At 25.8% G+C, this 14862-nt stretch overlaps 1 protein-coding gene across 3 annotated transcripts; it reads right to left on the bottom strand.

The window, feature by feature from the left end:
- Positions 1 to 4239: 4239 nt before the first annotated feature.
- LOC114121511 (uncharacterized) lies at positions 4240 to 14620 on the bottom strand. 3 transcript variants are annotated; one of them, XM_027983896.2, is made up of 6 exons: positions 14287 to 14620; positions 11750 to 11881; positions 9971 to 10178; positions 9161 to 9902; positions 8757 to 9087; positions 4240 to 8696 (listed from the first exon to the last, which is right to left on the bottom strand). In XM_027983896.2, the coding sequence occupies exons 4-6, from the start codon at positions 9882 to 9884 to the stop codon at positions 8615 to 8617; spliced, it is 1137 nt and encodes a 378-aa protein (XP_027839697.1). In that variant the 5' UTR covers positions 9885 to 9902; positions 9971 to 10178; positions 11750 to 11881; positions 14287 to 14620; the 3' UTR covers positions 4240 to 8614. The 3 variants fall into 3 exon arrangements, with proteins under 3 accessions (XP_027839697.1, XP_050059083.1, XP_050059082.1); XM_050203126.1 differs by lacking the exon at positions 14287 to 14620 and adding an exon at positions 13500 to 13725; XM_050203125.1 differs by lacking the exon at positions 14287 to 14620 and adding an exon at positions 12986 to 13131.
- Between the last annotated feature and the right edge of the window lie 242 nt (positions 14621 to 14862).

Here is a 14862-nt window from a genome sequence, read left to right as displayed (position 1 = left end):
AAAATGATAATATCTATAAAAGTATATGATGTTTCCTTGATAATATTCTTATTTAGCGAAAGGATCACCATTTTTTTGTTCTCCATTACATATGTTTAGTGAACTCTAACATTTTGACAAGATGATAAAGTAAACTACTGTCTTCATATTCTTTTATACCAATATGTGTATTTATCACAGATTTATCAAGAATCAGATTTATCAAGATCAACTTTTGTATTAGTATCCTTATTTTTGTGGCCTATTTTTTAATAGTGTTTAAAAAAATTGTTTGGCTAATTGTTATGTTATTCCATTTATAAACATGTCAATTTGTAATTATAATATTTTATTACTTGATTATAATTAAATCATTACAAGTTTTAATTGTATACATTTTATTTTTAATATGATATTAGGTTGTTAGAGTATACAACTCTTTTGTACTTTATTAAGTATTGTGTATAACTATTTTTACTTATTCATTTTGTTATTAGATATCTAACAAATAACAATAAAATTGCTGTAAAATATTTACCATATGGATTTTACTCGATAGTGACCATGCAACATCTATCGGCTATCTGTCATCATCATCAAATGTTATCAACTATATAAATATTAGGGAATTTACAAAGGAAATTGGAGTATTGGTTGTTTAGAAATTAAAACATTTCTTTGTATCATCACCACTGAATATCTGCATACATGATACATATACTATAATAACATAGCCACATAGGTATTATACCCGTTTTATAACAAAACAAATATACATAATAATTAAAAAAAATATGTACTTTAATTTTTACGATAGGTATCTCTTAGGTAATACCTACTGATTTTGGTAGGTATGACTTTAAATTTTTTTAATATCGTCATTGTCGATATATTTACACAATTATTAATATTTTTTAAATAATTTATAGTGACATAAACCAATTCAATGATTTTCACACTGAACGGCTGAATATAAAATATTAGAATATTGTATGTTATAAATCTCGTATAATTTTGTATGAACATTGAACACATATAATATTCATTGTCTATTGTGATGTCATAGGTACAGTATTTGAACAGCAAAGGGTGTTGCAAATTGAATGAACTATAGTCTCGCGATCACATTGTGAATACTGATTTCAATTGAAAACTACATGAACGCACTGTAATATATTATTATCACATCACACTAATATGTCCAATTTAGTATCAAATATGATAGTTTTAAAGTAGATATTATTTACAATAAAGAGCATACCTAATTGATACCAGATACAGTATAGTTATAATTATAACTATATAATACTAATAATAGTATTGTTTGATAAATTAAGACATTTGATAGAGCAGTAAATGGTGATTTCAGGTTTTTTTGTTATATTATTATTCCTGTTTAATTATGATTCTGATTCATAGCATTTTTTTATTCAAAGTTTTGATAAAACAAGTACCTACAAGTCCTTAAGTTATTCTATTTATTTTGACACTTTTAATTTCATAATTATATACTTATATTAATAACTAATAATAATACTTCTTTTGAGGTTTAGCAGTCATTGTGTATTAAGGATACTTTAATTATTTTGATCGTTAGGTTAGGTTTGGTCGAAACACAAATAATGGGTTAAAGTAAAATTATTTCTCTACACGTGCCATAAATTAACGTACACTATAAAAAAAAGCATGGCTATACGTTATGCAGTATAGTAATATTTATTATTCTCGTTATTAAATCATAAGTTTTCTTTTCGTTTCCCGAAAATTATACACGTTAAACGATGGCTGTACATGAATTTAATTCATTATATTATTTCTTGTCTTCATTTATAGATCAATGACCCTTGTGTCCGTATTACATGTTCTTAAATCGTGGCAAATCGATTAGGAAACCCGGACTACCTATAAGAAATTTAGAGATCTATTGTTATATCAAAATAATAAGCTAATTTTATTGCATCCGGTGTAATTACCGCTGTAACACTGCAACGCTGGAATCGAAAAAATTAAAAAGGAAACAGGATATATATATATATATATTTATATATTCAATTATTAACATAATCGTGTATTATACACGCGTCTATAAACAGCCACTGTCTATGGAACAAGATATCGTGACATTAATGATGTAAAATATGTGAGACGCATGATTTAGAATTTATAAGTACCTACCTATAGGTGTATACAAAGATTTTTTGAAAGACAAGAAAACATAGCAGAAATAGAAAATACAATTATTAATTTCTGATAATTATAAGGTATTGGCTAATTAATAACTTTTATAATATTAACCATTAAATAAACTCGTATACTATACCAATTAATAATCACTATAATAAAACCTACTTACTTCCTTATTAGTAAGATAGCGTTATTGTATATATATTAGCAATACAGTGGTAATAAGCGTATAATATATTTAATTACGTACCTATTTATAAAATCATTACTTTTTGCCTTTTGGTTTTATTAAGTTAGGATGAGAAGCTGAAAACAATTTTTTTTTTAAAAAATAATTAAAATATACTTTACGATAGGCAATAAAAACTTTCAAAAAAATTGAACTCTTACATCGGCACATCGGTGCATATTGCAGTATGCCTACTAATATTTTTGAAATTAAAAAATAATTATTCGTTACCTTGTGACTCAATATGTAATGACAAAAAAAAAGGATATAAATAATAAATTTATACCATATGCACCTATATAAATGTTCACAGCGTCACGACATAGTAGGTACTAACCATCAATAAATCATTCATTAAAATGTAATGTTTATAAAATTTAATTGGAAATAATAAAATATAAAATATGGAGTATCGTGTATCTTCGATAAGTGTAGGCAGTGGCATATTTACGGAGAGGGGGTCGGGTTCAAACACCCTCAGAACAAAAAAAAAGTTACTTAATGTTAAATAAATATTTTATTACGGGTTTTCTAATAATTTAACAATGTAGATAGACATAGACTGTCTATAAAACTATCTAAGACAGTTTAGTTGGATCATTTTGGTGTGGAGTATCTTAATTTCAATTTATGTTACCCAGATAGCGTTTTTAAAAAGAACCCCCCCCCCCAAGAAATTATTGAATAAACGCCACTGAGTGTATTGTATCCGGGTACAATAAATTCATGTATTACGATTTATGATCTTCTCCTACATGGGCGTCCACAAAGGGGGCAAGACGGGACACTTGCCCCCCCCCCCCTGGAGGCTGGAATGTTTTTTCCACAAGAATTGGTAAAATTCCCAATGAGAAATAAGCTTCTAAAAATAAGTCTACCTATGTATTCAGATAAAAAAAAAAAATTTGTCCCCTCCCCTAGAAAAATGTCTGGGGACGCCCATGTTTTCCTACCACGTCTATACCTACATAAACATAATGCTTATTTTATTTAAGGTAGATCGCTACACCTGCATATAGGGAGCCTTATTTAGATGAGTGCTACAGGGCGCTGTTGACTCAAGTAGCTATTTACAAAGGTAGCTAATTTTTTTTATATTTAAATCACATTAAATTTATGATTTTTTTTTTTGTCCCAGGAATGCAAATTTCTTAAAACAATCCTGCCTACACGTGCTGTCTCTACAATACACACTCGTAACACATCAAATCTATGCATCAGATTCGTATTATAGATTATTTAGTAAAGAGAAAAATTACTCAGTATATTGAGTTTATAAAAAAAATCATTGTGTACCCAAGTGACATTTTTCTCATACATTTATTTTAAAACGAGCCAAATAAAACTTGAAAAAAATATATCACTAAAATGGGTATTATATTTATCTAACCCATTTTTTTTCCGCAAAAAAATGGTTATTTTTTTTACGATGGTACCTAGGTAAATATAATATATCGAGCGATTCTATCAAAAACTGATGACAGCCTTTTAAGCATATTTATTCAAATGAACAAAGAAAGGATTATTGCAATCTTATGCAGTCGGTCGATCATGTTACAACGAGTACCTACTACCTATTGCATTGATTAATTTTACAAATTATTATTATACTTTAATTTAAATTAGTACCATCATTCATAAATTCATCAATCATTTGGCAAAAAATTACATAATATATTACTTACTTGTGTTATATATATTATAAAAAATTTAAGTAAGAAAGATTCCAAGTTAATCTGTTAACATATTATTAAATTTTTATGTTTATATTAGATCGTATTTTAAGTACCTAACAACTATTTTCAAAGTTTTTTAATGTTATGAACTATAAAGAAACTTATAAAAAATGTTATAATTCATAAAGTATATATTTTATCCAAAAAAATATTAATGACCAATAGGACAAAACAAACAAGACATCATTATTATGCTAAAGCTAAACCAATGTTAATATATTTTAACAAAAAAAAAAAAACTTTTACATTTACATCAAAATGATACTTGCCTGCAAAATTATAAACTATACATCGCAACATGATTTTAAATGTGTCCTCTACAGCCTACAGAATAACATCTTTTCATCATTCAATTTCAACTATTGGGCAGTTATTCTAGAACTAAGAAATATATAATAGTATCATAGTAAGCAACTCCATAGTAAATTTATATAGACCTTATCCGTACAAATATCCTATTAACTTATACACTAATCACAAACTTAACTCAAAAGGTTTACTGATAATATCAGTATTAAATTATAATAAACATTAACATAAATAATAATACTCTGTTCAAAGTTACTTTATTAAATCATTTTTTTGTTTACACCGCAAAAATATTTTGACGAACATTTTCAATTATCTTGTATCCATTGTCTAACCAACAAACATTATACATAATATAGAGTACAATATATTATATTAAATGTTTTATACATACAATATTAATATTAATAAGATTTACTTTGAAAATTTAAAAATAAATATTAAATATTGAGTGTAAAATTAAAATAACTAAATTAGATTCGTAAGAATCGATTACAACATATAAATTCATACTACCTTAAAATTAAAATTGTAATAATCAATTTCTTATTAAAATATTATTATTCCATGAAAAAAATCTTTATTTATGACTATTAAATACACTTAAAAATAAAAAATGTATCTAATTCGCCAAAAATATGATTTATATGTAATATAATATTTTTACTTTAAATTTTTAACAATTATTACATAATGAAAAGGAAATATTAATTTCTAATGAAAAAAAAAATTGATATTAACCAAATAAAAAAACAGACGAAGACATAGTAGATCACATTTTAATTCAAGTGGACAAGGAGTGGTTAAACTTGAAGATGTGTTAATATAATATATACTATAATTTATTCAAGAATTAGGTTGTTAGATAATTACAATAAAATTTTATATTCTAAAATTAAAATTAATTGTTTGATTTTAATATTAAAACCTCCTACAAGTTTTGTAATTCAACTGTACATCATATCATAATATTAAAATTGGGGAGATAATATTAAATTAGTTTCTATTATTTGTTTTTTTTTATTAAATTTTTTTTTTTTGATGAAATTAAATTAAAACATAATATAATTATAATTTTATGTTTTGGACTAGATATTTTATACAGGATATATCAAATTTATATTATAAAAAGATTATATTTTCATTACTGTAGTATAATATTTTAATTATAATATAATATGAAGTCAATTTAATTTTTATATTATTTTTATTTCTTGTAGAAAACATTTTAAATAAAATTATATTTTAGAAATTATAAACATAATAGGAATTGACCAAGCAAAATTAAATTTATAAAATATTGTTATCTTTTGCTGTGTTCTACATGTTTAAAAATTATATTTGAAACAAAATTAATTTTGTGATTTAATATTTTTACTATAAGAACTGGTATGAATCCTATTTTTGACAAAATTTGCCAACTGATAAATAATTTACAATATGATAACATTTATTAATAAACAACAAATAAAAATAAAAATTAATTATTTTACTAAATGAATTTAACTTTATACTTACAATATTTGTTAAAAAAAAAAAAAAAAAACTAAAAAAAAAACAACAAAAAAACAAAAAAAAAAAAATTGAATGCAAAATATTCATAAAAGTATGTTTTTTCTCTATACATTTTACCTTCTAAAATGAAATTATTTTAGAATTATATATAAAACAAAAAATTTTAGATATTTAATATAAATTTTGAACCTTGACTTTGAAACTATGAATGACTTGTTTATTGAAATATTTTAATAACTATTGCTAAATAGATATAATGCATTTTAGAATTTTATACTTATAAATGTTACATTATACTATTTTACATCCAACATTAGAACAAAGTTAAAATAATTATATTCCACTGATCAGAGTAAAAAATTATGTAACTCAACATATTTTCATAAAATGATATTCCTTGAGTAAACCAAAAACAAGTCTTTATAAATTTAAATAAGTATATAAATTTAAAAAATGTTATTTATTTTCAATTTGGACAGCAAAATTGAATCACTTTTTCATTTTTTTAAATATAGTATTAAATCTATATATTCACATAGAAATCAGTGTTTTTACAAGAGCTACCTAAAAGAACCTATGCTTCTGAGGGACTGGGGTATATTAATACAATTCATTTGATAAAAAAATGTTTTAGTTTTAAAATTATAATTTACGTAGCTCCTATCTTTTCAATACTTGAATTATGTCATTCAAGTGAAATAATTCAATAGCTTACAAGTTGAAATTTAAAAATCAAACATATTATGCATTTTTTCTTTATAAATTGTGATTATATTTTGTCTTACCTCTTTTTAATGCCCTAACAAAATTTAACATTATTCTTTTTGAAATTAAAACTCATTAAATTCACAAACTAAAATATGAACCTACATTTTGTATATATATATTAAATATATAAATTAGTAAATATCAATTATCTAAAAAGATCTTAAGACCTCTTAGGTACATTTTTTTATATATTATATAGATTCATTCAAACTTGATTAATATAATATTTGTTCTAAACTGTCAAGACAAATCAAGGTAGAATATAAAATAACAAAATCAAATTTTTTTTATAATTTTGTGCTCCATCTCTTACGAAATGTATTAAAAAATATTTTAAAATAAATAACAACTTTAACAAAACAAATGCACAAAAACAATATTCCTTTGGCCTCGTAAAAAATGATAAATGTATACATGTATGTATGTATATGTTATATACATACACACATAAAAGTAATAAAAATAAATTATTTATGTAAATTATCTGGGTCTTAGCGTACATGCTTTTTTATACATACATAAATAATAATTAAAAAGGGGTGCGCATCTTTTGATAACTATTTCATTCGTGCATTTATCGGCTTTAATTCAGTTTTCTAATAACCGATAAACAAAAGAGCGATTGATTCAGTCATTAACCCCTAAATACAATGAAAAACTCAAATTTTATACATGTTTCTAAAAGGCACTTTGGTTAACTGCGTGTAATAAATAAAAATAATATTAAAAAAAAAAAAAATTGGTTAGTGTTAAATAAAACTCTAGGCGCTTTTTTATTAAAAATCAGGGCCGAAAACGGTTTTCGGACTGTTTTATTATTAGAAAAAATAACTTTTATTTCACTTTAAACTAAAAAAATACATACATACATACAAATATAAGTATATAAGTATATATGTATATAAAAATAAAAGAATGTAAAGTAAATTTTCGGGCGCCATATTTAAAAAAAATCAGGACCCGTCTTTTGGATATCTTCTAACTGAACTGGACAAACTTATTACCAGGATTTAAAAGAAAACTTATTTTAATACAGTGGTGATTAGTTATGAATTTCGAGAATAAATACATTTTTTTAAAAACATTATGTAACCCGCAATATTTATCAATTAAAAATAATTTAAGGTATGATTTAGATCAAATAAGTTACAAAACTTGAAAGGTCAAATAACTTAAAAATACATTGAATTCACCAAAATACTCGCACATAAAAAAAATCCAGAGAAATTTGTCCAGTTCCTCACTTTTGAGTAGAGTATGTACTACTTTGCTCATAGACACCTTACCTAACTCTTGATACCTTGATAATAATTTTGTTAGATTCAACTTTCGGGTAGTTCACCATTTTAGTATTTTATTATCTTTTTTCTTCAAAATAAAATTGATTAATTATAAAATATTGCTAATATCGGGCTAATAAAATGATAAAATTCTTAAAATGTCTTGACAGTTTTGAACACATCAAAAAAAAAAAAAATACATCATTAATCAAAGCAAATTATTTAAGTGGGATAATTTCTTTAACCTAAGAAAATAACCCATATGGTAATATCTTAGAGCCTTAGGTCTATCCATTAGATATAAATATATATTATGGTATGTTTATTTTTAATATATATATATATATATTTTTTTTAAGGGTTTTTGACGTTTTGTTCTTTTTTTTTATTTTGTTTTTAAATACAATTTTAAACAAATAACTTATTGACCAAATTAAATGTTATTGGTCATACAAATGTAAAATATTATAGTTTTTTGTCCCAAAGAAAAATATGTATAACCTAACCTTAATGAGCCTAACATGTCTTGACAAAAAACATAAATGGTGCACAGCAAAACAAAATATTACAGTGTTGATTTAATCTTGCAAATTCCTAAATCAATAATGCCTCTCTCAAGTTCTCGAATTACGGAATAGAGTACCACAATTATTGTCTATATCATCTGAACTTTCTGAACCACTATCTGACTGCAATCTAATAATAAAAACCAATATTTTTTAAATAATTACACAGAATATAATTATTTAATCTTACATTGTGTAGGTAGCAGCCAATTCATTGCATGTTGTTGGTATGTACAAATTTTGTTCTGGATAAGCATCAATTTCATTGTACATAGTTGGCTTATCCCATATATGTTGCATACCCATAATGTTACGAAGCATATCTACCATTTGAGGTCTATCATCCACGTCACCTCTAACTTCACGTGCACGCTGTGGATTAAAAAAATCACTCAGCAAATCTTGATTATCGCCTGATTGAGATGTGTGCCAATTCTGGAATATTGGAAAATGGTAATGTCGCCTAGCAGTACGTGTTACTAAAACAGTTTCATTGTCATCCCAATTGTCCGTTTGAGTACCTAAATGCAATTTATTTTTCATTGTAGAATATTTTTTTATTTATAACTTATTAAGAATAAAACAATAATTTACCTTTATCTTGGTTACAGACTTTATACAACAACCCATCATCTGTACGCCTAAATTCATCTTTGCCAATGTATAATTTCCCTTCTACTTCAACAGCGTCAAATGCTTCATACGATAAATCAATTTCGAATTGTGAGCCATCTGGAAAAATTGCCGCACCAGCATCAACCAATTGATTAATGGGTTTGAATTTATCTTCTTTGGCTGGACGCTGTATTACTGCCCATGACATGGGCTCCTTTTTGATTTCATTATTCAATTCTTTCCATGTGGTTTCTTCTTTAATATCCAGTGGCAAAAATGCATCAGGCCAGCTATCATTACCAGAATCCTGTGCCCAAATACTTTTATCCATGAAAGAGCAACTCGTTTTTGAAAAATATGAAAAAGATTTTGGAGAATCTTCAATACTAGAACCACGACCTTCATCAGTAAATAATGGATTAATTGGTGGACCACTAAACAACTTATAAGTGTCACATTCTTGTTTTAGATATTTTTCAATTAAAGTATTGTCTTCATTAGAATCAATTAAGAAACGCTGGTAAGATTCTTTAGGATGATAATCACTTTTGGGTACATTTCGGGCCGTTGGCAGAAAAGAATATGCAGGAGACGAAGTTTCAGGTTTTTCTGTACATGTTGAATCCATTGTCCACTCAAGTTCAGACAACTTCTTGCAAAAGCTAGGAAAGTTTTCTTTGGTTAAAAAATGACTGTGGGACATACTTTTGATGTTTTATGACTGCAAAATGTTTTGTTTATTATTGATACACTTAACAATAATTTATCAGTTTGTTTAAATTAATTTACCTTATAATTTCAGTTTTCAATTAAATGTATTATAGTTTAAAATATATTGCGTGTGAATAAAAAATTTAAGTTGTAAGTTATACTAAATAAAAAAAAAGTACAAAACAGCCAAAAGGGTTATTTATTGAGCTGATGAGTATGTAGTTGAATATCCCATCTTCTTTAAGAGGGGACAGATGCTTAGTGGAGCATTTTTGGTTTTCTTTGGCTGAAAAAAAACAGTTATTGTTAAAGTAAATAAATATTTTAAATATGTATTGATAACAAATTAAATAGTACAATTTTAGAGTTTCAAAATAGTAATTAATTAATTATAATAGGTACTACTTTTAAGCAAAAATATTATGGATAATTAATAAATACTTAAAAATCCTATGGAGAAAAATATCAATAAAAAATAAATTTATCATAAATTTATATTCTGTCTACATCATTCATTTTTCAATCAATAATAATTTAATTCATACATAAATAAACATTTTAAATATAATAATGAAACATTATATATTTTATTGTTGATTTAAATCGTTCTATTTAACTAGAGCTAAATAATTAAACATAGATTTATGTATCTATAGCATGTACATTTATTTAAATAAACTAAGATCTGGCCAGATTCATTTACTTCTGGAATATATATTATATTTTTTCACAGTGACATGTATCAAATCAAATTAATCAAAAATAAAAATTTCATTTTTTAGGAATTGTACATACATTTAAAAGCCATAAAAATTTATTTTTCATTTGTATAATTAATGTAATTAAACAGAGGTAAGATTTATTTAAGTCTATAATAAAATAATTGGCAGTAGGTAAAGGTACAAGGGGCTACATATACCAACTTTATCTGTACTATATATGATTATGACCAAATATATACAATTACCTATTTGCTACTAAAATCAAATTATTGTATGTAGAATTTTTTGATATTTTCATAATAATATTTAGGTTTAAATGAAGTTTGATGAGGTATAATAGGACTATGTAGGACTAACAAAAATTTTTTTTTAAAAAAAACCATTTGAAATTTAACTCTGAAAAGAAAAGAGAGAAATAATGAAATCAAAAAATTGTGAACATAGGTAGGCTAACTTAAAATTTTAAGCAATACACATATATACACGTTTTTATTTATGGTTTTTTGAGAATGTACATTGTGTAATTTGCCAGGAACGTCACCAAACTTAAATACAGCTCTAATGTTTATAAAATATTAGTAACCTCTACAAACAATTTAAATTTTTGTTAAATAATATTAATATCATTACCTAATCTAAATTCAATTAAACATACAAAATAACAATAAATAAGATAGGAACCACCAAAACAAAGATATCATAATAATTAAATTTAGAAAAAATATCCAATTTTTAATACTATGTTAATGAGAACAATGCTTAATTTAATTAAATATTTAAGACTTAGCATATGTTTAAACTTAGAGCAATCAAAATTAATGCCAAACATACATGCATGCCAAAACTAAACCTAAAAACGTATTTGCACAAGTGTGTTTTTAGAACTCTTTAAAGTCGGTTGCAAATAGAAATGTCTACACATACACATATTCTTAAAAATGATACCTGATATTTAATATCAACAACTGATATTATATGCATAAAATATTTAAAAACCTAACACCTATTACTAAATTATTCACGTCTTATCTGTTAAGTTTATAAGATTTAAACATTTTTTTGGCATCAATATTGAAAATTGATTTTGGATAGATAATAATAGACTATAAAAATTAATAGGGTTGATAGTACTTACGTTTTACAATTCTGTTGTTGTTGCTGCATGCAGCGAACAGCAATTAATAGTAAGCTGTATTGGAATTCATTTTTCTCAATCGTTTTCTGTGTCTTCCTATTTAATGAACGTTCAGAAGGCTTGATATGAATACTTAAAATAATAATAAATATATAATATATTAGTATACTTTAAATTGAAAACTCATAATCGTTATAGTGTTGCTATACTATCGAGTATTCTATGTTATGTAATTAATTACACATAAATATAGGTAATATTTGTTAAAACCAAGAGATAGGAATATCTTTAATGTGGAATTTTTTGAACATTTTAACTGAAATCTACACCTGAAAATTTTAAGTAATTCAACTCATAATCTCGTTCATAACATAGATCCTAACTATTTTTAAAAAATTGTATTATATTAAATATTACTTTATAGTTTGATTTATGTATAGTTATTTGTTTAATTAATAACACAACAATTTTTCTATAAATAAAATTTAGATAATATTCAAATCCTACCTAAACAATTACAATAAAATTTAACATTAATCTTGTTCGTACAATTTATATTATCTAATACATATTGTTTACCTAATTATTATTATTCAAAATAGTCAAATTAGTTTAACATTTAACTTTTAACGACTTTTAACTTTTTAGACTATGTATTTATTGTTATTCAACAACAAAACATTTTAAAACTCATAAAGGAATTTTATATAATCAAAACCCATACTAGACATAACAAATTTTTAAGCTACACAATGACAATAATATTGAGATTAGATAACAAAACTATTTGGGACTTTGAAATAATAAAATAATAGATGCCAAAATTTGTCCTATATAAATGTAATTAATTTTAATTATTTACAATACAATACAACATTAATTTAGTACTTTAAAAACATGAAATTTATATTAATATTAAATAAAAGCAATTACATTACATTAAGTATACCATTATTATTGGTAGCTTGTTATTACTATTGATAAATATTAAGGAAAACACATTATCCATAATAATTGTTTTTATTTAATTTAAAATAGAAATAAATAGGTATTTACTAGATAGGTATTTTATACAAATGTAAGTTTTTTTTAAAAAAATTCAATGCTAAGAAAAACATTTAAGGTTGACAAATTAAACATATAATTAAACTGAGTTCTATACAAGAAACAGTATATTTAAACCTTATATTAAAGCAAATAACACACTAAAATTAGTTCTACTGAACGTAAATTTACTATTGTATGTTCCTGATATTATGGTGACAACACATGTGGAGGGGATACAACACCTTATAAGTGAATTAAAAATTATGTTTGTTGTCCATAGTTTTTCGTTACATATGGATAAATTATTAAGAAAATTAAAAAAATGCCATATTCAAAACATAAACTAAATGTTTTAAGGTGCAACACATTAAAAAAATTAATTAATTTCAGATAGCACACTAATAAAACAATTTATTTTAACACAAAAAAAAATAAAATTTAAATAATCAACATCAGATAAGTACCTAGGTAGTTACATATACCTACTTTCAAAATTATTAAATCAACAATTTATTCTAATTTGCCAGGTTATTAAATGGAAATATAATTAATTATTATATTTTTATTATGTAGAAATAAATTTTAAAAGAAAAAAGATTTATAACAATAACTGTTTCACATCAAATGAATAGGCAGTATTATTAATATAAACAATAATAATACTTATCTACATTGTTTAATAATATTTGTTATTGAACCTCACCATTGTATTCAATAATATAGGAAATTAAGAAAAATATAAGATTTGACTTTTATTTAAGGTAAGTAGTTGAGTTGATTCAAAGTGCCATATAAAACTATAATTCCTCATTGGTCTTAATTGATTATCAAGTAATTCACAACACATATTATACTAGGCCCATATCATTTTAATCGTATTATAGTCCAAAAATCAAATGATTAGTTCAGCATTTAACTATTTAAAATTTACTTATGCAAAACACTGATGAATGAGACCATAGAATTCAATGAAGTGTTTTGACCCCATTAGCAATAATACACAGAGTAAACGTCTGAATCAGGGATTGCAGGCTTGAAAAGTCAACCATCAAAAAAGTCTCAAATATCATATCTATGTTCAACAGTAGGTTGTTGATCTAGTTGATTGTTTTTATCGGGCAAAATAGTTCATTAGAACATAAACAACTAGCGAGTTCAACAAAAATCCAAATTTTGATCAAAACCACTTGGAAGTTAAAAAGCGCCAAACAGATTAACGAAGGCAGTAATTGTAGGATGCTTAAAATGGCGCGAACCCATCGTGCGCAATGCAAGTGGTGGCCATATTGAGCCCGCGGCGGCACCAAGATGCGCGCGCTCGACCGTCGGACACCACTATCACGATACCATCGATAATACACGCCTGCGACATTCCTCCATAACAATTTTAGGGTAACATCCCGATTACGGTACACCGTTTTTGAGCAATTATCAACATATCTTTACCCTTTAGACTTTAAAGAAATAATATGTCATAAGGGGAAACTCACCTAGGACGTGACGGTGCGACGGCGACAACGACGTAGTACAGCTGCAGGTTCTTCCGTGTGTATTTGTCCGGCCCCCGAGACGAGATTTGCTGCCGCCGTAGGGCTGGTCACGCACGCCTGTCTGTCCGGGGAACGCGAAGCGCGAAAGCGCAACGGACCAACAGAAATGTGTAAAAGACCAACGCCGGCGGTTGACGACCGGGAAAAATATTAAAGGAAAAAAAAAACGCGTTTGAAAAAAAAATTTCCAGTCGAAACGACGACCCAGAATGTTACGGACGGGCCCACTGAAGGACGAGGCCGCAGTGTTGTTGTCGTTGCGGTGAATGCGCGCAACAACCTGGATGGACAGGGTGACGAGCGGAGGTCCGGTCCTCGGCCCCCGACCATCAATGCGACGGTGCAGCCAACAGCCCAAACATCAAAGGGAAATTCGATTCGATAGCGGTACACGCGCGCGAAATCGAATAGGAAAAAACGCGCGCACGTCTACTGCGCAGTACCTATACGATATTATGTATAACGTGATATTATTATATTTATACCGATTTAGGTGTAGGTACCGTGAATCGCGAT

This window comes from Aphis gossypii, chromosome 3 (assembly GCF_020184175.1).
Source record: "Aphis gossypii isolate Hap1 chromosome 3, ASM2018417v2, whole genome shotgun sequence".
Taxonomy (NCBI): Eukaryota; Metazoa; Arthropoda; class Insecta; order Hemiptera; family Aphididae; genus Aphis; species Aphis gossypii.
This window is presented reverse-complemented; position numbering and strand designations above follow the sequence as displayed.

Bases quoted from the DNA above. Each gene is read 5' to 3' on its own strand.
- LOC114121511 (XM_027983896.2), bottom strand. From the start codon at position 9,884: ATGTCCCACAGTCATTTTTTAACCAAAGAAAACTTTCCTAGCTTTTGC. The intron at 9,088-9,160 runs GTAAATTATTGT...AATTGCATTTAG, and splicing joins AGTCTGTAACCAAGATAAAG to GTACTCAAACGGACAATTGG. The intron at 8,697-8,756 runs GTAAGATTAAAT...TTTTATTATTAG, and splicing joins TTGGCTGCTACCTACACAAT to ATTGCAGTCAGATAGTGGTT.